The 24,731-nt window shown below is 35.8% G+C and overlaps 1 protein-coding gene and 1 pseudogene across 13 annotated transcripts in view; one reads left to right on the top strand and one right to left on the bottom strand.

The window, feature by feature from the left end:
- The window catches only part of SLC4A4 (solute carrier family 4 member 4), a 499,211-nt gene that overhangs the window by 117,916 nt on the left and 356,564 nt on the right, over positions 1-24,731 (bottom strand). For all 13 annotated transcript variants that reach the window (XM_032259361.1, XM_032259360.1, XM_032259371.1 and 10 more), the window contains 5 exons: positions 22,665-22,822; positions 15,690-15,777; positions 12,879-13,033; positions 12,122-12,235; positions 9,718-9,892 (listed from right to left, as the gene is read on the bottom strand). In XM_032259361.1, the coding sequence (XP_032115252.1) occupies positions 9,718-9,892; positions 12,122-12,235; positions 12,879-13,033; positions 15,690-15,777; positions 22,665-22,822 (690 nt within the window). The remainder of the gene's footprint in view (positions 1-9,717; positions 9,893-12,121; positions 12,236-12,878; positions 13,034-15,689; positions 15,778-22,664; positions 22,823-24,731) is intronic.
- Positions 1-24,731, top strand: part of LOC116537299 — a 46,388-nt pseudogene that overhangs the window by 19,223 nt on the left and 2,434 nt on the right.

Below are 24,731 nucleotides of genomic sequence, written 5' to 3'. Positions count from 1 at the left end.
AATACAGAAATTTTAAAAATATGTAATGAATAACTCTAGTTTAACTGTAACTCAAGTTTAAAGCAATTTATAAGGTGAACTATCAGAAACCTCTTTTCTGATTTTTTATATTCAGTGTTCACTGATATAAAAAGGAAAACAATGTGTGGATATGTACAGTTTTAAAAGCCATAACTCATAAAGACATTTCTACACCTGATTTCTCAGAGGAACAAATTCCCTAGCAATTCATGATGCTGCAGACAGCTGAGCTCTGAAGTGTGGAGCAATCATATCCCACAAAGTGCTCTGGTCTGTTCTGGTTGGGCTTTCATTTTATTCGACTTCTGATCATGTGACATCACTGAAGAACAGTAGAAAGAGCAGACAACTGGCAGTCCAGAAATCTGGCATCTAGGCTCTGTTCTGCCAAAGGGAGCTGATGGTCTTAGGAATGTCACTTCACCTCAGTCAATTGCAGTATTTTTATGAAGAAAAAATTGAAACACAATAGTAGAGCACTGGACTCTGGGGTCAGACAATCCCAGATTGACATCTATAGCATATTATTTCCTAGATCAATGAATTTAAACAAGTTATTTAACCTACCTATACTTCCTGGGGTTAGTATGCACATTAGATCAGATAATGTATGTGAAGTGCTTAGCATAGTCTCTGACTGATAAAAACCTTCTTGATACATGGCAACCATATGTGTACTGTACTTATTTAAATATCAGATGACAGCCAGGGGTGGTGGCTTATGCCTGTAATCCCAGCACTTTGAGAGGCTGAGGTGGACAGATCGCCTGAGGTCAGGAGTTCGAGAGCAGCCTGGCCAACTTGGAGAAACTCCATCTCTACTAAAATCACAAAAATTAGCTGGGCATGATGGTGCATGCCTGTAGTTCCAGCTACTCAGGAGACTGAGGCAGAAGAATTGCTTGAACCCAGGAGATAGAGGTTGCAGTGAGCTGGGATCACACCACTACACTCAAGCCCAGGTGACAATCTCAAAAAAAAAAAAAAAAAGATGAGAAGTTTGGACTGGATAATCTCTAAGGTCTCTTCCAGGTGGCTCAGCACAAAGAGCATGTCTTGGAGTCAGGGACAACTGAATTTAAATTTCAGTTCCACCAGTGACGAACTGGGTAACATTTCTAAATCCTACTTCTCTTCTGTAAAGTCAATAGGTACTTCAAGGATAATTATTTCAATAAATGAAACAATAATATGTAAAGAGCTAAGAACAGAGGCTCATATAAAGCAGAGATACAATCTAATGTTGATTTATTTTCCTTGGCTGCTTTTCATATTTTTCTTTTCAGCCTCTCTCTATTATTTCTCTTTCCTTCAAGAGACAAAGGAGATAAAAAGAAAGGCAAAAGAAATGATGTGAAAAGATAAAAATTAGTCTTCAGAAGAAACAGGTGAAAAGAATCTCTTTAGGTCTACAGTATTTTCCAGAGCAAATTTTAAATCTACGGAAGTCTTAGACGCAACACTATGGCCATTGAGGGCCGCGTCTTTTCATTCCTTCACATCACACACAAGTCAATGATAATAAACAAAATAGCTTGTTTTACTTTTCAGCAGTGAAGTCAAAATCCATAATCAAAAAAAATTGTGAATCTTTTTCAGCTTGTATTAGGGTATAAAATTAAACCACAGGTAGCCCTTATTTTTTAAAAGTCAAGAAATTAGGACAAGTCCCAATTTACTATGTTTTAGTAAAACATACACTTTACTAAAAAAAATCAGACCATAGGAGCAAGATTCTAAATTAAAAGCCAATCACAATTTGTAATATCAGACTTTTATGTCTTTGAGCAACTTGGGACAAGGCCTGCCGGGACCACCATTACCTGTCATGGCTAAAGCAAAGCAAGCACATTCAAGATGATAAAACATTAAATATTTAAAATCAATGCTGTCAACTTTGACTTTACTGCAATTTGGTTTTTTCATATAACACTAAAAAGTGATTTTTGTTGTTTTATGTTCTTTTTAATTAAGGACTTTATTATTTGGATTAATAATTATAACCCTGATTAGGGAAGATGAATGACAATAACAGAAGGGGAAAAAAGGCTAAGGAGAAAAGTTGCACAACAGCCTAGGAAAACAAAAAATTTTCTATTTCTTTAGACAATTTTCAACACACTAAAGTATGGAAAATAAAATATTTAGGTGGCATCAAATGGTAAAGTATTTGCCAGCATTACTTTCATGTTTCAGACTTTATAAATTTTTTTGTTTATAAGAGTACAAAGAAATGCTAGCCCTTTTGATGGTGTTCATAAGGAAATCTGCAGCATATTCAGTAACAAATAATAAAATTAAATTTCTCTAGATAAGCCTTTGAAGCTAAAGTTTAGTCAAGAATTATGAGGTAGCCCAATGCCACTGGAAATGAGCAGTCAGGGCTGAATTACCTCTATGAGTTTTGATGTCAGATCACCAGCACAAGCCAAGCCACATGATCAAAAATAAGTGGAGAAATGATTCAAGTATGTAAAGCAAATTTGGATCATATGAGAGCTATCTCAGAAGCTTTTTTAATAAGAAAAAAATACTGATTCTTTATTTCCACCCTAAACAAGTCAGGACCAATGAAAATAATGTCTAGGGAATCTATTTTCTTAAGTTCCCCAAGTGATTCCCATGTGGCCTAAATGTGAGATGTACTTCCCCTTCTCCTTCAGAATAGCAGTAACGATTGGTACCACAGACCATTCATCTACACTGGGGAAGGAGACTGGATATACAACCCTCATTTTTTATTTCCCTTGTGTAGGTACAGCCTATAAATCAGTGACTTCTGTCCTGACAGATCACAGCTGCCAGATCCTTATAGCCATCCACTTTGCCTAAAGTACTTTGTCGTCATAAGCAGGATTTTTGTTTATAATGCCCAGCAGGAAGTGAAAAAAAAAGCAAGACTTGAAAGACAAATTATCTTCCTGCTTGAAAAAAAGCACAAGCCAAAAATCTTACCAAGAGTTTCAACTCCAAGTCTAATAGACTGGATGAGCAAGACATGGAGACCTTTCTAATTTTTTTTTGTTTGTTTGAAGAGCTGTGAATATGTATCTACATCATCAGAAACATTAGGCCAGTATAACCTTACACAAAAACCAGTTCCAGATGGATAAAAAATTTAAACAAAAACAGAAAAGAACTAAAATATGTGGTAAATATTTTTTTAATCTTGGGGTGGGGAAAGCCTCTCTAAATATATCATAAAAATAAGAAACTACTAAAAAATTAATGATTATGGCTACATAAAAATTAAAATCTATACAGCAAAAGAAATCATAGATAAGGTTAAAAGACATGGTAGCTCTAAAAAAATACATTTTGTAATATTTCTCACAAAGAGAAAGTATCCTTATTATACCTAAAGAGTTCTTCTAAGTCAATGAAAAAACCCCTAACTGCCCCAAAAGGAAAATATACAAATGATACAAGTATAAAGAAGTAGAGATAATCAATAAAAATGTGACAGATTGGCCCTCACTAAGTAATCAAAGAAATTTAAATTAAATTAAAATGAAACATCAGTTTTCAACCCACAGAATGACAAAAATGAGAATATGAGACAAAATTCTGTTTTCACAAGGGTATGAGCAAGTGTCCATTATTGGTAGAAGTATGAACTGGTATAACCTTGTGTAGCGTATTTGAAACAAATATCAAAAAATAAAATGAGCATATCCTGCAATCATTCTGCTAGAAATTTGCCCTAAGAAGGTAATCACAAAGAATAAAAATGTAATTAATTATCTACACTTTTTTGTTTATAAAAAACTGGAAAAAACTAAAAGTCTACTAAAAGAGGCTCTGTTATAGTAAATTATGGCACACACATCATTTGTATAAATATATATAGTCATTAAAAATGATGTTAAAGATTCATACTAAGGTGGAAAGACATTCATGAAATACTAAAGTTATGTAACAGCAAGTATGGGATCTTATTTATATAAAAGCCTATATATCTGTATACACATAAATTTTAAGATGTATGGGAAAATGTTCATGAAAATGTTAATGATAAATTCTGGGTGATGGATTTAAGAGCAAAATTCCCTTCTACATTATTTTTCTAGATTTTTGGAATTTTCTACAATACATAATTATATCTTATTCTGAAAACAGTTGCAAGCCAAACACAAAATAAGAATTAGAATTTAGCATCAGTTGAGACTGCCCATGACCCTGACTAAATCACTATCATTTTCTGATCACCAAGAAAATAGGGTGACAAAGGTCTTTCAAATCAAACAACCCACCAAATACACATTACTTAACCTCAATGAAACAGGATTTAATTCACAACTTGCACATGAAGCAGAGTACATTTTTTAAAGTTCCTTTCAGGAAGAAGAAATAGCTAATAAAGTTTAGAGGCAACCAAGTAATGCAAAATCCTTATTTTGTCACTAAATAGGTCTATTTATTTTTACCTATCAAAATTGTGTCATTCCAACAAACTACCTCTATCTAACTTTGAAACTGGAATATGTTGATAGTGTGGAATACGTCACTTTATATTTTCACTTCAAGGAGGAAATGCATTTTGGTGCCAAAGTACAACACTCAGCTAAATTGAAATTCTTGTACAATTCTCAATATAGTAAAGCAATTACCAATTTGCTTTAATCTTGCTGTTATAAATTACACATAATAGGCTTTGTAAAGATGCGTCTATCTTACCAAGGAATATCACATGTGAATAAGAGTGATATAGTTCCAACTTAAGCAGATTGATTAAATATTCTCAGCACGGCTTTATGTTAAAATAAAGTTTCAAATTTGGAGATGCCAGCTATAAATGTTCCTTATTATGAGACAAGTTCCCTTAAAATGTGCTCTGTTAAGCTCCATAAATATCACAAAATTCACAGAATCTAAAAATCTTACTGTATTCTCTTGCTAAAAGGTTTATGAAAATAGGATTATATTTACTCCTGGAAAAAAATTAAAATTACATTCTTCACTCAGTCTTCACTCTAGACTATGCTTATTCATTCACAATCAACAATGTAGATTTTAATTAAAATACTTGTCTGTATTTCATAACACTAAAAGGAACAATTTTTTAAATAATATAAGACTTGTTACAAGGTATCAAAAAGTATTCCTTGTATAAATATCTTGCCCATAGACTAAAGTAATCCATAAATATTTGTTGATTTAGTTCACATTAAGGTTCCATTCAGATAGTACTTAGAATGAAAAACTCATAGTAGTAATAAATTCTACCGAAATACATTTATACCCTGACATTTAACAATTTAATTAGAAGTAGCTAAATGAATCGAGCAGTATACTTGTTTGGCAAGAAAGAATATAAATGAATCGGCCCATCCATATGTGTGGGTTCCACATCAGTGGATTCTACCAACTGCAGATCAAAAATAGTCAGGAAAAAATAAAAATAAAAAATAACAATAAAAAACAATACAAAATCTGAAATATTATATAACGTTTCATAATATTTGCATTGTATTAGGCATTATAAGTAATCTAGAGATAATTTAAAATATATGGATGTGCAAAGGTAATACACAAATAGTACCCTGTTTTGTAAAAGCCATTTGCACATCCATGAACTTTAGTATCCACAGGAGGAAAGGGGGTTCTGGAACCAATCCTCTGCTGATATCGAGGAATAACTGTAATCATGCAGTGAGTTGGCACGCACGATTACAGAGAGTTTAGTTGTGAAGGGGACATGTTGTTTAGGGCAGTAAGGCTGAAAAGCATTTGTTTGCCTGAAAATATGACAAGGAGATCAGAGCATTACTGTGGGAATTACTATCAGAAAAGGATAATAAGAGTGTCTTACAATTCTTGGACTTCAGAAAGCTTATGTTCTAGTCCTCCATTGCTGAACTATAAGAAAGGAAACAGTCACAAGCCAGGGTTGCATCCAAGATAAATATAAGGTCAACTCTTGGCTAAGTCATTCAATTACTCAAAGAAACCCCAGCTAAACTTTATGCTACATTTAACAAGAAATTTGTGAATACCCATTCTGTAAGTCCCAGAGTTCTCTCAGAGCAGCTTAATGGGCAAAATGTGTACCCCAAACTGGGAAATTCATACAATCATCTATGTCAGCATTATAATTCTATGACTGTACTTAGAGCCACTGTAGCCTAAACTGTTCTATTTTGAACATAATTTCATGAGAAATAATCTACATAGCTCCCAAAATAGTCTGCTTCTAATTATATATGTGTATATACATGCTCTAAGATAAATGCCTCAAGCAGGCAAGACCTTCTGAACAGAAGCTGGCAGAAGAGTTTGCTTAGACAACAGCCATGCAGTGATTCATCTGTGTTTTCACAACACGTTTCTACCCAGCACCCATGTCTATTTGTAGCCTGACAATAAAGGCCCTATGTGAACCATCTCTGAGCTGTCTGCCTTTAAATGCAAGGACACTTCTCAGTTGACTCATTTGAGCTGCCTGTGCTTTTGAGAATAACCCACTGCCATATTTATGAAGGCATGTGACACAACTGCAGGTTATTTCAGGCTCTGCCAATGCGTTTCTGCTTAGTCTTGGTCTAGTGTTTAGAAAAGCAAGTGAAGCCAGAGGATTTCATCCCCCAAATAAGCCCACTACAAACCACTACTAATATCTCTTGGGGGTAACTGAAAAAGACTGTTTTCATCAACGCTCTACACTATAACTGGGATTCAAAATTGGAATTCTTGTCTATTTTGCTCATCTATCTTTATCTCCAGCACTTAAAACAGTGTCAAACACATAGTAGACACTCCATAAATATTTGCAAAGAAACATGTCAACTTCTGCCGTAGACCTGTAAAATGACGTAGGCCTTACCACCAAATCTATAAAATATTTTCTTATCCTGTTCCCAGATCAAGAAGACTTCTCGTGCCAGAAAATCAAAAATTTTGAGTGGCAAAGTCCACACCCTTTCAATGAAGAGATTATCTTCCACATTTTAAATCACCTTACTCCCTAGTCCTTAAAATAGATAAAATTATTAATATTTGTTGAATTTCAGTTCGACTAATTTATATTAACAGTCATTAATTTTCTATCCACTTTTTTCAGTGTTTCTGCCATCTACTCTGACTTTTAGATGTATCAAATTGTAGTCAAGAAGAAAGACATTGCCAATATGTTTCTTAAAGGAAAAAAGCTTGAGAAGGGAGTGAAAAGTATGTTCTTCAGTATTTTCATTCACAGAAACCTATAAAATAATCTATCTACAGTTTCAGCGAAATTATCAATGGAGGTTAAAAAATCTATTAATAAAATAATCAAATTACACCTGGAAAATTTCCCCATAAATTTGAAAGTCAAGTCCTAGGAGTCACATACAACAAATGGTTATTTTAGTGGACTATTTAACATCCTAAAGCACTAAAAGCATTTATGTTTCTCCTGAAATTTTTACAACCCAGAAAATAGCTAATTCCAGTAGCAAGACCTTTTTCAGGTCATATATCACAGAGGAGAAAAAATGCCAATTAACTATGTATGTTATATAATAGAGTCCTCTACTTTCCCACAACTTATTCATACAGAAGTTCATACACCTGAGAGGGATCAAAACGGACCTGAACAGACTTCTCTAGAGTCAGATGCAACATTGTAAAGCCAAGTCTTACAAGATTGCAAAGAATTACAATTCAATTCAAAAAAGGCAATAAACTAATACACATAGGTATTATTGCAATGTCCCATCTCAATGAGAATGTCCATCAAAAAAAAAGTGTAAAAATGATCTGCACAACACAAGAAAGTCTCTACACATTCTGACAGACGGAAGACAGTTTTGTTCTTACCGCCCTCTCAAAATCACAGCTTTCTTCTATTTCCTTAACATGTGGCTGCCTGTGTTATCTTCTTCAAGCTGGCCGTAGGGTGTTTCCCCAGTGCCATCTTCTCCATTTGTTTTCTCGAACTATCTGTTTCAGTTACCCTTATGCTGTCATTTAGATGAAGAATAGCTGCCCAACTTGGATATAGATCAAATTTTATAAAAATTCTATTACTGACATCACTACTATAGTTTAATTTATTCATTCTTGCCTTACAAATGAGGGAAAAGGAAAAAAAAAACACTCTGTATATTTCAACTCTGTGTCCTATTAGAGTTGGTTTTTACAAACCATGCTGCACGTCTCTCACTGGTAACACAGAGATAAGTGTTCTTTGACCAGCACAATGTTATTTTCTAAAATGTTAATCAGCTGCCAATAATTTAAAATCACTGGTTTCACTAAGAATTAGAATTTTCAGCCTCTCTTTGAAACAAAGCTGAGTGGCAACTGACTCTGACAGAGCATGAGCTCTTAGAAGGCATCACAGTCCCCCTGCTATAAGAAAGCCCAAGTTAGCTACGTGGAGAAGTCACGTAGAGAGTTTCCAGACCCCAAATATTCCAGACATTCTAGCTCAGGCACCAAAACATAAGTAAAGAAGCTGTTGTGTGACCTCAACCTCTGCTGCCATCTGACTGCAAGTGTATGAGGGACCAAAGAGAGAACCACTCAGCTGAGCCAACCCACCACCAAAACCATGAAAGAGACTAATAAGATGGTTGTTTCAAGCCCCTGAGTTTTGGGGTAACATGCTATGCAGTGATAGATAAGAACTAAAAGATAAAAGTACATTTAACAAAGTAAAATACAATTGTATAATGTCTCCCTTTTTACTTAGGTCAACATAGATGCTATAATCTCCATAGTATTTCTATATTTAGACAAAAATCTTAAACATGCGTATGCCCAGGAAAGAAAATCAAAGTAGAAAAAAAAAAAAAAAGCAATCCTCTGGAATCAGCTGCATTAAAAATAATCATAATAAGCTGGCTGGCACCATTTATGAATGCCCCACAGGTCACATAATAATAGTAAAGTGGAAGGACAATGCGTGAAAAGGCTTGAATCTGGTCCTTTTCATAGGAATATAACTTCATTCATTACTCTGTATTCATCATGTAGCACAATACCTTTTTTTCAAATGACTGGATCAACTAAAAGCAGCTCCTGACATATTTTTCTGTTGATGGAGGGAATCAAAAACATCTTTTCTATCACCAAAACTTTAGCTATTATTGTTACAAAGGGAAGGCAAATGCTATCTTTGAAGTGACCAAGTAATTGTAGTTAAAATTAATCATATAAAATAAGTCAAGCCAGAGTCTTTACAGCTTAATGAGAATCAGGTCCACCTACAGGAGATACAGCTGTTAGCTTGAATTCATTGAAACCAAATTATACCGGTAAACATGCAAACCCAACTTTGAGCAAATACTCAATGGTTTCATGCTATTTGCTCATGTGTAAAATTAGGCTAATCACATATTCCTAAAGAAAGTATAATCATCAAGCTTAACAGAATATGTTCCACATAGCCAAAGTAGTAGAAGATCTAAACCTTGTGCACTGTACGAAATTAAAGCAGCTGATATGCTTTTGCCCAAATAGAATTGTATATCCTCATTTCCTTCCCTTCCTTTCCCCACTTGTGACTCAAGCCAGATTTCATCGAGCTATTTTTATAATTACTAAAATGCTGGAAATACAGCAGCAGGCCAGAAGCAAAGTAAAATGCAGCATCCAGCAAAAGAAAGAAAATCATGCTGAGTAACTGAAAGGCCATCTGCTTCTAACTGAGCTGTAGGGGTGAGGAAGGCAATCTGGGCTGTACTATTTGTGTCCGCCCCAAACCATACCCACCTGCATGTTGTCAGTGGCATCCCCAAGCAGTCCTCCAAAAGTGATAGCATTAGTTACAGTTGCCAGATAAATGAAGAGAATTGCCGAAAGAGCTTGAATATTTAAAGCATCATAAAAATCACTGGCAAAAAATGGTGCTTTCCTCTTTATGTCTTTAATTAGTCCACCACAGAACCTGGGCAAAGAGAATGCAAACATCTACTAAATGTAAAGTAAATGACTATCAAATGAATCAAGAGGTGACTCATTAAATCAAACATAACATATTTAAAATGCTTGAATCAGTGATAAGATACTACTTAACCACTTCCAATGAAACCAGAAAACTATAAAGGAATAAATTTTCTTCTATCTCTTTATTTTTGGGTCACCAAATTAGGTGTCACATTTCCTAAAGACCAGCCAGTTGGTCTTTAGATAAAAGTGAACTATGTAAATACATTAAAATTTTTCTTTGCCTAGAGAAAAACATCCAAATACGTGAGCATATCATATAAGGCCCTTCATCATCTTGCCACCGTATCCTTCCGCCCTCTTTCATTCATTCACTCACTCGTTTATTCATCATTCATTCTTTCATCCCATAAACGCTATTGAGCACCTGTGATATGCCCACACTCTGGCCCTTTTCTGAGTGCTGAAGACACAACAGTGAACAACATGGGTCAAAAAGTTCTGCTTTCATGGAGTTTGCTCTGGGGACCAAAAGGAGGCCGACAATAGTAATAATCAATAAATGCATAAATGCATAATAAATGAATATATGAATTATTCTACATTGAATAAATGTATAATAATAAATGAATAAATGCAACACAGTGATAAAAGTCAAGAGAAAAATTAAATGGGGAAGAACATTATGTAGTACTGGAGAAAAGGTGGTTGAGATTTTAGAGTGGCCAGAAGAGGCCTCCAAGAAGGTGACTTTAGGTAAGGACCTGAAGGAACTAAGGGAGGAAGCATGCAAGTGTGTGATGGGAGGAAATACAGCTGAGCCCCATGACAAGTGTCAGCAGGTCAGCTGAGTGACTTTCACATGGGTCTACTCCCCCTCCCAACCAAACTTCAAACCTCAGTCTTCCCCAGGGCTTCTGCCTAGAATGCCCTATTATGAAGCTCAACAGCTCTCCGAAGTCTTGACCTAGAACTTAAGGTTCATATTTCCACTCTGGGCTATCATACTTTATAAGGATTATCCATCTATCTGTCTGTGCTCCTACTGCATTTTAGCTGACTCAGTGCCCTGCTTCAGTTTTCTTAGTATTCACAGGGCTGTGCATGGTACCAGGCATACTGCAGACAATCAATGAATTTAGCAAAGGTGAAATATAAACGAATGAAATCGATTCTGATTAAATTAAATTCCAGTACTCATATCTGTAGAAAAAGAAAAGGATATTCCTAATGGAAATAGTTTACAAAAAAAACTATTCAAAAAAAGGTGGGAGAGGAGAGGAGAGAAGATTTTATATTCTCTATCTTTGAGAATAAAGAAGGGAATAATATACTGTCAGTTTGGGAGAGAAATCCAAGTGGGTCATCAGGAGAAGGAAATAACTTCATTTCATTCAGATTCAATTGCATATTATAATGACATATCTTTTCATTTTCAAAAACCATGCAATGTTTTTAAAAAACTGTATCTTTATAAAATAAGTATCCCACTTAAAATCTTACTTAACCCCCAATAAAAGGAAGAATCTAATGGTAGGGAAGGAAGAGTTATCATGGAAAGAAATTAGCTGAAGCAATTTACGAAACCTGAATTCCCAATTTCAGGTAAGGAGGCCGAAGAGTGAGAACTCATTCCTGTATCATGTTCCTCACTTTTGAATACACATACAGGCGAGAAATGTAATTATGAAAGCCAAGAGGTGAAGGCTGGTACATCAGTCAGTTCTCTGCCATCTTTCTAACCCTAACATGCCCTCAGTCATTCCCCTCCAGTCTTGCTGGCTTTGGTGCCAGCCACACAGCAGGCACTCTGTTGCAGTCCCACCCCCACACACCCACCACACCCACACGGTCTGTCTCCCATCTCCTGTGGTACTTTCCTCAAATGTTGCCATTCTCTGTAAGGCCTTCTCTGGACACTCTATCTAAAAGTGGAATACAGTACTCCCATCCCCAAAGTCCCTATTTCTGCCTTAATTTTCCTCATAAAACCATCATCACATTTACTAATTTGCTTATTATTTATGTCTTGTCACTACAATATAAGACCTTATGGGAAGACAGTATCATTTAATTCACTGCTATATTCCCAATGCCTGTGACAAATTGTTATACTGTAAATATTTGTTGGCTGAACAGATGAACAAACTGATGAATAAAATGAAAGATGAAGGGAAATTTACACCTAAGGAGAATGTCATCATGAATGGCAAAAGGAACTGTCAGTTACCGTCCAGTTCGCTGCAATTCTTCACAATCCCCATGTCCTCCTCCACCATGTCCTCCATCATGGGGCGTATCCCCATTCATCTGAACGTTCTCTCCGCCTGAGTACATATTCTTTCTAAGCAAGACAACAGACACCAAGAGCATATTAGTTTATTTTATTCATTTGCTTCTTAGCTGTATCATGCACTGGTTAATGGAAAGATGGAGTGAAAATCCTTAAGATAAAAGATCATTATTTTTTCTGCTACCTAACGGGCAATTCTTTAAGTGTTGCATTTAGAGCCAATATAAATGACTGGATGAATGGGAAAGTTGAATGAACTGCATATCTTATAAGAGGGAAACTGTTTCAACTGGGAAAAAATAAATTTCCAGAAAATTGTTTCTCTTCAACTACTTTACCCATTTTTTTAACTGTGTACATCTTCAAGGACTCATCTTCAGCAAACTCATGTTCCCAGATATACAGGGAGTCCCCAAAACATCCCCCAAAGAATGTCTGTGATGCATTCCTATGTAGTAATCTGAGATCTTCAATTTATAATAACTGAAGAACATCACACCCATAACATTTATTTTACAGTGTCAAGGAAACGTGAAGCCAAGGCACATAAGTGATCCATTTGGGAAAACATATCAAGTTAAACAGGAACCTGAAAACATTAGAGCAATAGGCTGACCTCACTTTTTTTTTTAAACACAATCTCCTTCTCAGAGTCATCCCAGCAACTGAAAACTATCAACTGGCTATAATTTACCTTTTGTCAGAGGATGGAAGGCTCTTAGGAGGCTCTATCCTAATCGCTGGATCCCATTCCCCAGGTGGAAGGACAATGACTTCATCTAGGAACTCATCAATACCAGCAATCAGATCGTGCCTGTCTTTTGCTTTATAAGCAATGTCATGGAACACCTAAAGAATAATAAAAGATGTGCTCATTCAAAAAGAGAACTCTGCACGTTTCACACCATGTCAATCAAGCCTGAAGAATGCAACCCATAACAACTGTGCTATTAATATTAATCCAGCCATGCTCTCATAGTCCCTATTATTCAGCCTGTCCCCAGAAAATACAGGCATATGAATTCTGACTTCAAAGAACAGAGGTAGAGGCTTGAACAAAATGCTTTGTTTTTATGTGGTTTCTTTCCTACCAATAATGTAAAACAACATTGCCTTTCCGCTCCCAGTGGCATGTACCACTACTGATACTGTTGCTATGGAAGTCAGATTAAAATGGTTTGGAGAAACATACTAAAGAGTCATCCCCTGAAATAAAAACTACTGGGATAAAAATTGCTCATAACTCAAGAAGGAAAAGTTCAAGCTGAGTGTTAAGATTAGGTTAAGACCCAGACAGTGAGTTCTCAAACATATAAATAATGTGAGATACTTAAAAAGAAAAATCTGGGTTATATTGGCAGCACATTAGTCAAAGGGCCTTGAAGAGTAGATCATCTGCCTACCTTTTAGCAAAGTAACAACAAAACCATCCAAGGCAGCAAGTGCTTCATATCTTTTATACAGATCTCCAAAGAAAGAGGTTCCAAAATGTACACGATCCTTCCTGTCAATCGTTCCATTTTTCTAACAGAGTCGATGATCTGAAATATCTTTATACATAACCTAAGTCTTTCACACTTCGTATGTCAAATTCTTCAGTCTTCAGAAGAGAAGATGGTCCCTGTTCAATATCCTTACCTATTTTTAAAGATTGCGACTAAATCACTTCTCTTGGAAAAGAATTTTTTAAGCTATCAATTAAGTAACATTAATGGTCTGGGGGTTGTGGGGTTGAGGGGAGGGTGACACAAAATGCCAGCACATAATCTGTGGCAGATACAGCCACCCTCAGCCTTACTTTCTCTTGCTGCTTCCCATGATGGAGGCTGGAAAGTCACAGATTCACTTCCCAGCCAACTGTGCAGATAAAGATGAACAGTTCCAACCAATAAGATATAAGAAAAAGGCTGTATGGGAAAGCTTTAGAATATCTGATAAAAGACGAGATACAGCTAGCATTACCACACCATCCTTCCTACCTTTAATACAGATAAGATGAATATAGATAAGATGACTGGAGCTGATGGTAGGCAATGTCGTTTTACCATACTGACAGGAAAAAAAATGCCATTTTAAGACCATAAATTTAGCAAGAGCTTCAGCTCTTGATTTATCATTAAGCCGTTACATCAAAATCACCCCAGCAACTACCTACCTCCAAACTTCCAAATAAAATCCCAAATTGTTTAAGCCACGCTAAATCTCACTTGTTAAAGCATTCTTAATTGAAATATCTTAGGAGAAAGCATTTTTAAAAACAGATAAATTACAAAAATGCAAAACATAAAATGAATCCACTGAGGTGAGTGAAATAGATGTTCTCTTCAGGGGAAAAAGCAGCATAGCCATAAAGCTTTCGGTCCCAGAATAAAGTAGCTACCTCAGTAATTACCACAGGGAACCTCTATAACTAAGGGGAAAGGTACCCCATTCTCCACTTAACACACAGAAAAAATGACAAATCAAGCAATGAAGCAAAAGCAACACATTTGGGAAAATAGTAAGCCAGAAAGACCCAGGAGCAGCAGCTAATGATCCTCTATTCTAACAGTATTTCTCCTGCTATTGGGAATAGTTCAGGGTTTTATCATATCTAGAATATATGTAACAACATCCAGGCTGTTAAGAAAGTAAAAGGGTCATAATTCCAAAGTACCTGTATAGATACTCTGCCATAATGGTTGCTAATGCATTTTTAGATGTGTATCATTCCTTCCCACAAAATAAGAAAGTAATAAAAACATGTGCTTTCTGATACCTAAGAAAAAATATATCATCCATTTTATTAAACATTATTTTATAGAACCCATCATTTCTGAAACATAGTATATAAGCATTTGAACTCACAGAATTAGTATATTAAAAACTTCAAGAGATAAAGTTTAAGTCAATACAATGGCCTTGAACTTTTTTATTTTCAGAATGAGTCTTGCTCTGTTGCCCAGGCTGGAGTGCAGTGCCATGATCTCAGCTCACTGAAATCTCAGTATCCCAGGTTCTAGCAATTCTCCTGCCTCAGCCTCCTGAATAGCTGGGATTCCAGGCATGTGCCACCATGCCTGGCTAATTTTTGTATTTTTAGTGGACTCGAGGTTTCACCATGTTGGCCGGGCTAGTCTCGAACTCCCAACCTCAGGTGATCCGCCCACTTCAGCCTCCCAAAGTGCTGGGATTACAGGCATGAGCCACCGTGCCCGGCTGACCTTGAACTGTTTAAAGAATATTTAACATATATCAGTTTTAAGAAATGAAAATGTTTTGCAAAAGAAAGAAAAATATATTTTATTCCAACAGAGTTTAGAATCCCTTATGAAACCAAAATGTATGTCTTACTTTTTGAAAACCACATAGGAGTCAGCTCATTTGTCTCAAATGACTGTACCTTATGTTATAAGGAAGTCTAGTAATCACATAATTCTAACTGAATAAATTGTGACAGCCAATTCACAGTATGAAAACAACACAAGTAGGACATTCACAGAACTCCATCTTCCTGATTTCCTACCTCATCAGACATCAAGGTGGCAATGGCTCTGCCAATCTCATGGTAGGACTTGGCTTTCCCCTTAGGACCTAAGAGAATGAACAAGAACCTAACAGAAAAGGAAAAAATTTCATCAAACTCAACATACATAAAACTGAGAAATATTTAACTTAGTTCATAAAAAGGTTAGGTTTAGAATTCACCTTTAAAACAAAGGTAATATTCTTGGTAATATGAAGGACACTCTTCCGCACTATTGCAAAACACAGTTGTTTATTTATTTATTGTTTATTTGGCGGCAAATGAGAATCTAGCATAGAAATCTGAGAAGCTTCTTAGCTGAGCAGGAAAGGTGCATTTCAAGCACTTTAGAGGAGTCATTCAATCTTTCCTTTTTAAGCCTTTTTTCTGTCTTTATTTCTACTGACTTTCGGAATCTTTGGAGCAAACCCATTAAACACAATAACTGGAAAGACTTAGTACATCTTTACATTTCTCTGACTTTTCCTTATCCAATATGGGCAATGACAGATGATGGGCTCCACACTTTTAAGAAATATTTCTACTCAGAAGTGACTGGGATTCAGCAAAAACCAAGTCCTCTACAAGTAAGCCACATGCTGACAGCCAAAGTAAGGAAAGAGAAATATGAGAGAAATCCAAAATAAAGTATCAGTCACAGACAGTCAAAATTCAAAATAAAGCATCAGTCACAGACAGTCAAAATTCTTTTGTGGGTGTCCTCTTGTCTTTTACCAACATTTTTTCTTCATAATGCACAAAACATTGCTCCATAGCAAACAGGTCCTGAAACATGCAATAACAAACTTAAACCCCGCTAGGTTCACCTCTAATCGTGTTGGAAAAAAATCCCTCACTGATCACAGAGGGCCTCTGCCCTTCTAGCTTGTGGGCACTGGGGATGAGGGAATCTGACAAGTAAATGAGTAAGAAAAAACACACAAAAAATATACCAAAGGTGACATCAGATAAATTCCACCTTGATATTAATCATATATCACCTAATGGGGAGATAGTGAGTACAATAAAAATGATAACATCATATGCTTGCTCAGCTTTTAAAGCCTGCAAAGCATTCCACATTCATCACTTTATTTACATTTCCATACGACCGCCTGCAATAAAGAAAGTATCCTATTCCCATTTAATGGTGAGGAAAGAGAGGCTGAGTTAGGTTAAGGAAAGAGCCCAAGTTCTGTGCCTAGTAAATGACAAAGGGCAGATAGATAGGTATTCTTATTTCCTGTTCTTTTCACCACATATTTCTGCCTAATATTACCTGCCCAACTGATATACCAAGCTTGTGATTTAACAGAAGTCCAACAATGACTTCTATAGGTCACCCCGGGGAAAGAACTTCTGGATGCTTAGCTAGGGAAAGAAATCTTAGGTAAGATTTTTATGGTACCAGAAATGGCTGGCCACTTTGCTTAGCCGAATTTTATTCTTAACTTACTTATCTATGTACCTCACTTTAAATGAAAAAGAATTGACAGTAAATACTTTAAAATATGTTTGGGTCTGTTTCAAAATGCTCTTGAATGTATAATTACTTTTTTTAATTATAAAGTTCAACCCAAAAGGGATTGTAAAACCCCAGAAATAAAGAATGTAAAAAGGTGTCTGAAAGTTTGAATACCCAAGTTTTGTACCAGAATAATCATAAAACCGCTTAGCACTTATTTGCTCAGAAACCAGTTCTGGAGTAAAGCAGCACACTCACTTTCAAGTGTTACCATAGTAGATAGCAATCAGCAGACACCAAAGGCTGTTCAAGTATGAAGGAAGTCATTATTTGAATTGAATTTTAGCTCTTCTAACACTGAAGTTCAATTGACACTAGAACTTTTGTTCCTTTGAAGCTGACTCCTAATTATATGCCACTATTTATAGTATTATAAAGTGCTTCTTTAGGACCATAAAATGTATTTTTCTAAAGGAACTGATCACTGATTTCAGTGCAACATACACAAAAAATATTTAATGATTAAAGCAAAATAATGCTTTAATCCCATTAAGAAACACAGTTACTAGTCACATTTCTTAATTCCTTTTGCCTGACTACAAGTGGTCATTTTTCAAGACAATAGGGGTGTAGGTTTAGAGAAAAAGGGGCAGATGGTGTGCCACAAGGGAAAATATCTAACACCTGGATCCTTTACTTAGTACACTTTTAAATAATGGATTTATTTTGCTTCCATTTTTTATTATCTTCATGTATCTAAATATTAACTTTTCAGTAATACATATCCAAAACTTCTCCAAAACCACTCTGTATCTCTTCCTACCTCTCTCTAGCACTTCCATCATGACTATAGCTTACAAATACATATTACGGAAACGTATTTATCAACTGACACAAGTTAATTATCAGGTTGACTATATGGCAACAAAGCCAAAATACTATCATGTTAGTGAGAAAACATTGTCAGTCATTAGTAGTCCTCAAACATAAACTTTGGCAGGCGATGAGTATTCCAATAGCTGACAGAGTAATTGAGCCTCCAAGTTATATCCTAAGAGATAAGGATAGGCATTTTCTATAAAATAATTACTCTTTGTTCACCGCTAAATAGTACCAGTCGAAGAATGAAAGGAAGCAGGAGATCAATCCTGTCTACAAAAATAGCAATAAACCCAGTATATGAGAATTATATTGGTTCAGTAACCCAGATATAAAAGTAGTATTCCTCTTTCCTGGGTAATGCAATTTTTATTTTTTAAAGAACAAATTTCTTCATTAATGGAATAACACCTAGTGCCAAACCATTATGGTGGACATACCAGTTAAAATTTTCACATTACTCCAATCAGGAATAATACAGTAAATCTGCCTTCTTAAACTGATACATAGAGAGAATCCAAGCATTCCTAAGCAGCAAGAAACATAACTTCAAGCCAAAAATGTCATCTGGAGGAATGGAGACCCTTAAGAAGCTTCTAATCTGGACCGCATTACTGAAATGGGATGAGAAATCTGAGAAAACTGAACACAAAACAATCTAACAAGTTGAAGTTCCCTCTGCCTGAAATATGTTTTCTCTCCTTTAACCTTCAAAGAAGTGAAAGCTGTTACAACTTTTATGATTGAAGTACATCCTGCCAAACTCAGTTTTTATAATGTACTGAAAATTCCTTTCATGACCCAAGCTGATTTTTCTCAATGGACAGATGTTATTTTTATCCAGAAGCTTTTTTCTTTGTTAACAAATTAGAGTCAACATCACATTTGTGTGGCTGCAAGGACACAGCTTATGTTGACAGCTCAGAAAAAAAGAAAAATATTTATGTTACTAAGTTCTTTTTATTCACTCAGAAATAAGTCAGAGTTACAATTTTTAATAGAATCTAGTTATCTGAAGACTCTTCATGAGGCCCTTTTCTACTTTTTTGAGTTTTTCATATAGTTAATTATGCTTGGGGAGGATACCTCCAGCATTCTCCACAACAAAAGGAAGTGTTAACCAATCTGTGTCCAGAGCCAATGGCCTATACTCACATTCACAAGATAATTATAGGTAGAAACAGAACATAATATGAGAAAAGGAGCAAGCCTTCCTAAACCATTTGATGTTTTCGGACAAGAGGTATACCCCCCTCTTTCCTGATACATCACAGTTATTTCCAGCATAAACTCTGCATGTGCCAATCCTTTATATCCTTCTCTCAAAACAACAGTGAATTCAATAACCCATTATTCATCTTTATCAGCTTTTGAAAATGTGGCTGAACTGTGGCTTCCATAATGGATTCATGAGGACCACAAACCCACCATAACTAACTGCATTACACACAGTAAATATTAATAGCAGCTAGCAATTAAGCTGGTGGATGTGACAAAATTCAACTAGCAGGAACTCCATCCCAACCCCTCTAATAGTTTTCTTAATGGTTTTGACAATTAAACACAAACTACTACTTTTAGATAAATAATTATTTGTAACATATATATTACCTTACAGTGCTACTAAGAGGGTAAACATTCTAAATTTTTAATACTCTACACCTTACAACTGCCTTACATGTGCAAATCAAAGATCACAAAAGTACAAACTAAGGTTTCATTCTTCTTTATGAGAGAACCCTAAAACATTTTATTCCAATCCATTCTAGAATCTCCCTAGGCTCTCCCTAAAACTCTTGCCTCAGATTTAGAAGTCTAACTAAAGTTCTATTCCCAGCACTGATGCTGAATCTTCCGTTTGCCTTCATCTCTCAACTGTAAAATGGTATAAAAAGAACATTCATCCCCTATATAACTAAAAAATATGAATGAGGCTGGGTGCAGTGACTCACGCCTGTAATCCCAGAACTTTGGGAGGCTAACACGGCTGGATTACTTAAGGTCAGGAGTTTGAGACCAGCCTGGTGAAGCTCCATCCCCACAAAAATACAAAAATTAGCTGGGTGTGGTGGCGTGCACCTGTAATCCCAGCTGTTCACGAGGTTGAGGCAGGAGAATTGCTTGAACCCGGGAGGCGGAGGTTGCAGTGAGCCAAGATCATGCCACTGCACTCCAGTCTAGGTGACGGAACAAGACTCCATCTTACTCATACATATATCTATATATTATATGTTCTGTCACCTATATATAATATGTATTATATATATACATACGTACAATATATATATAATATATATATATGTATAAGTGGTGGCCTCTGTGGATAGACATAAGATGACAGCAAGCAAAGTGCCTGCAAGATAGTAGGAAAATCATAAACATATCCTATCATGTCACCAAAGATCAAAAAACGCAGTTTGTTTGCTTTCACATGAATATCAAGAGGGGCCCCTACATAGATAGACATCCGCCCAGTTGATAGTCATCAGCTGCAAGTGGAGGCCTAAAACAGATCAAGCAAATAACAGAGAAATTAGTGAAATTTGTGAACTCTATACAAGAAAGGGGAGTTGCTAGAGCCATACTTCCTAAAAGGCAGATGGTAGTAATACTGTTTATTAGAAATAGTAATAATCATAATAGCAGCAGCATAACCTTCCTCTACCTTTAAAAGGAAAAATGACCATAAAAGGATGTGTGCAAACACAGATTTTTCAGGTTTTCTTTCAGTACAACAGAGTAGCATGCACATTAAAGCACACTGTGAAATGTAGACGCTGTCCCTCACAATGCCTACCACATTCCTTGTGGGATTTCTTTTATTGGATTTCACAGGATGCAGCCATTATAAATGGCCCTACATTACTTACACAAAAAAACCTAATGACACTCCCTACTCAGTGATTATGGCTTGTACTGGTTCAGAGGACAGCAAATGGTTGAAACTATGTCCAGGAAAAATGATAACATGCAAGGATATATTGTTCAGATTATTGCCCTGAAATAGTCTATAATATTATTGAATTACATTGTTTTGAATTGCTCGGCTCCTTTTGCTAATTTAAGTGATGCTGTATTTTACCTTTACACTAGCCCTACCTTCCAGAATAAAAGAAAAAAGTCAGTGAGCCAGAGAGGAGCAAATGACAAGCAGGACACAAAAATGGTCATGATTTGCTACTCAATGCATGCATATTATTGTTAAATAAAAAGCCTTTTGAAGTATTTTTTAATTTGTACCTTCTAAAGAAAAATGGTAATAAAAATGAAAAGCCAAGAGCAATTTTCTTTAACACTTCTCAGCATGTTTTTTTCTTTCAAGCTCCAGTAAAGTTAGGCCAGAGAGACATAAATAAAGCCATTGGGGCACAGAGCTGGACTTCAGCCATTATCTGAGTCAGCTGTTCACCAGGTGACTGTACAGATAGAACCACAAGGCTCAGCTGGAATGTTTTCAAGCAAAATGCTATGTTACAGAAAACACAAATCATCATAATCCTATTAACTGAATAAGCTATGGTCATCTCCTTTCCACTGCTATTTGTCCAATAACAGCCCTATGTATCATTCCTATTTTAAGTGTCTAACAAATATCAAAATGGGTTTAAAAAAAAGTACCTGTATGATGAGCAAGAATGTCCTTCGATGTGTGAATTGAGAGACCTAGAGGAAATTTTCTCTTAATTTTTCACCTAACTGGCTCTAAAGAAATCTTGAGCCTCTTTACACTGCTGGTTAATCATGCTCAGACCTTCTGAGCTGAGGAGGATACATCTACCACTGAAGAGGATTCAGGGTCCTTACTGCTCACATGAGGAAACCTCAAGGAAATTCACCTGTCCTTGCCCTGGAACCCACAGAAACAACTCTCCTCTCCTACCCCGCAAAAAAGTTCTATTCATATGATAATTTTCTGTCAACCTAAAAACTACAAGTTTTCTTTAAACTCTTCTACAGCACAAATTTAAGTGAAAAATGAACTTCAGTCAACTAATTGCACTCCCAAGTCAAGCTTCCCAACTTTGTGGAGCTCGGTTTCAGAGGCAGAAGGAGATGACTTCTCAGGTATTACGCAGTGAAATGAGTATGTGATTATAATAACATTAATATACTTCATTTTAAAACAAAAATTTTCGACCATAACATATAACAGCGAAGTATGCAAATTTAAGTATACAGCTTGATGATTTCAACATATACAATATGTGTGCATAAACCTACTACCAATTTTCTGATAAAACACAGAGTAAATGAAAGCAACTATGAGCTCTGAACCATTTACTAACTATATGACCTTGGACAACTTACTTAAATTCTTAGACCGTTTTTCATCTGTAAAAACCAGATAACTATAGTTTGTCCCTTAAAATATTACTGTAAGGATTAAGTAGAATAATCCATAATAAGAACCTAGTGCATTGACCAATAAACCATTATAATTGCTATTGTTATTACTATGTAAGTGCCAAAAAATTTGACAGTATCAAAGCCAAACAGTCATTATTTCAAGTTAAACCTCTCCAATGTGTCTGCACTAAACATTTCCACAACCTATTGATTCTCTAGCCTGAGAGGGAAAAGATAACTCTATTAGCACATTGTAGGCCCCAGCAGGTAGGAGGGCAGCTTACCTTGTGGGCACAGGAACTTCAGTCAGGGCACCCAGCATGACAGCCTGCTGTAGCCTAACAAAGGCAATGAAAGGAGTATCCAAAAAGTCAACCTCCCCAACAAGCACGTTGGAAGCTTCTGCATCACGTGGCAATTTTTTCATGAACTTATTCTTCAGCTGCATGAAAAGAACCAAGAAAACACAACGTAGTTACAGAGAGGGGAACAAAAGGAGACATCCCATGTATCACTCATAGGAAATTCCTTTTTACAAATCTACATACAACATGTTCTAGCTGGCCACTTCTATATTATGTTTAAACATTCTATTATAGTAAACATTTACTTGGATTCAAAAATATTGGGGAATAATCACATGGTTTACTTATAAAACAATGTATCATACAACTCCATTCATTTATATATTCATTCACTCAACAAAAACTTGTTGAAAATCTACTATACTATACTATACTATACTATACTATACTATACTATACTATAAGCCTTAGGTATACAGGGATGGATAGACTAATTACGTGTCCCTCTTAGACTCATATTCCCGCAGAGGAAAAATAAAATATAAAATGCTGATAAGCACTAAGTTAAAACAGTTTAAAAAAAAAGATACTATTTTAGAGAGGGTGATCAGGGAAGGCCTCCGAAGAAATTCATTTGACACTGGAGTAAAGATACAAGCTATGCAAAAATCAGAGCAAAGAATATTCTAGGCCAAAACAATGGTAAATGCAGACTCTGTGACAAAAAGCTGTTTGGCAGTTACAGGAAAAGTAAGAAGCCAAGTGTGGTAGAAACCAAAGGAGCAAAGGAGAGAAAACAGTAGCCAAAGAAGTTGCATAGGTAAGGGGTAAACCAGATTGTAGGGCATAATAGGCCACAATGAGGAGTTTTGGAAGTTGCAGGCAGGAATTACCTACCAAAAGCCCAAGTAGAAAGATGGAGCGGAGCAGGAAGACATAAATTTGGGAGGCATCATGACATAAACAGTATTTGGTACCATAAGACAAGATGGCACAATCCTGGGTGTGAGTGTAGACAGAGCAGAGGGGTAAGAGGTAAGTCCTGGACCACTCTAACTTTTATAGGAATAAGAGAAGAGACAGGCAGATAACACTGAAAAAGAAGAGGAAACCAGGACTTCACCAGCAGCCGAGTGAAAAAACAGCTCAATAAGGAGAGTAAATCAGTTGAATCACAGGCTGCTGAACGTTCAGGTAAGATGGCAGCTAAGGATGGACCGATGAATTTGGCAAGATGGAGGTGCTGGGGATCCTGACAAGAGCTGTTACAGTGGACACCAGGGAGTAAAAATTATTTTGAGAAATGTTGCTACCAAAAAAAAAAGCTGAGAAATGGGAAAGCTAGGGGAGGAGGGAATAAAATAGATTTCTTTTTTTTTTTTTTAATAGAACTATTGTATTAACAAACTGCATCTTGATAGCAAATATTAAGGAACTGGTTGAGATGTGAAAACATTCCATCAAATTTCTTATCTGGATAATATAAATAAATAAACACATATTAAGACCTATCAACTTAAAAAAATGTAGTTAAACCAGTAGTAAGGCAAAATTTCAGTATATTAGAGAAATATCATTTTAATTCATGAGTTAAGCCCTTTTGTTTTCATAGTCCTCACTTTTTTAAAATTTTACTGTAGGTGTATACTATATCCAGCATTTCCCCCCATGTTATCCCTCCCTACCCTCCCCACCCTCCCACCCCCGGCTGTCCCCACTTTTTAATTACAAAGGAGACGGCGATAGGGGAAAGAGGGCAATATTTGATTTTGAATAAATGTTATTAAAGTTTGAGTAGAAGGACTTGAGATTATCTAAACATTACTAGTTAACAATTTATTTCATTTATCTATGACTACCTTTCCTTCAAAAAAAAGCAGATAATTGAGGACTTCTATGATTTTATTTCTTTAATTTTTAATCCATCATTGTCATGAAGAAGGAAAAATCAGACTTGATTTTGCAACTGACTCAATGGCATAGTTTGTCAAATACTTACGATATGTTTTTTTTTTTTTTTTTTTTTTTTTTTTTTTTTTTTTTTTG

The sequence above is a fragment of the Sapajus apella genome, unplaced genomic scaffold (genome assembly GCF_009761245.1).
Source record: "Sapajus apella isolate SASKATOON/1434 unplaced genomic scaffold, GSC_monkey_1.0 scaffold108, whole genome shotgun sequence".
In the NCBI taxonomy this organism is placed as follows: Eukaryota; Metazoa; Chordata; class Mammalia; order Primates; family Cebidae; genus Sapajus; species Sapajus apella.
This window is presented reverse-complemented; position numbering and strand designations above follow the sequence as displayed.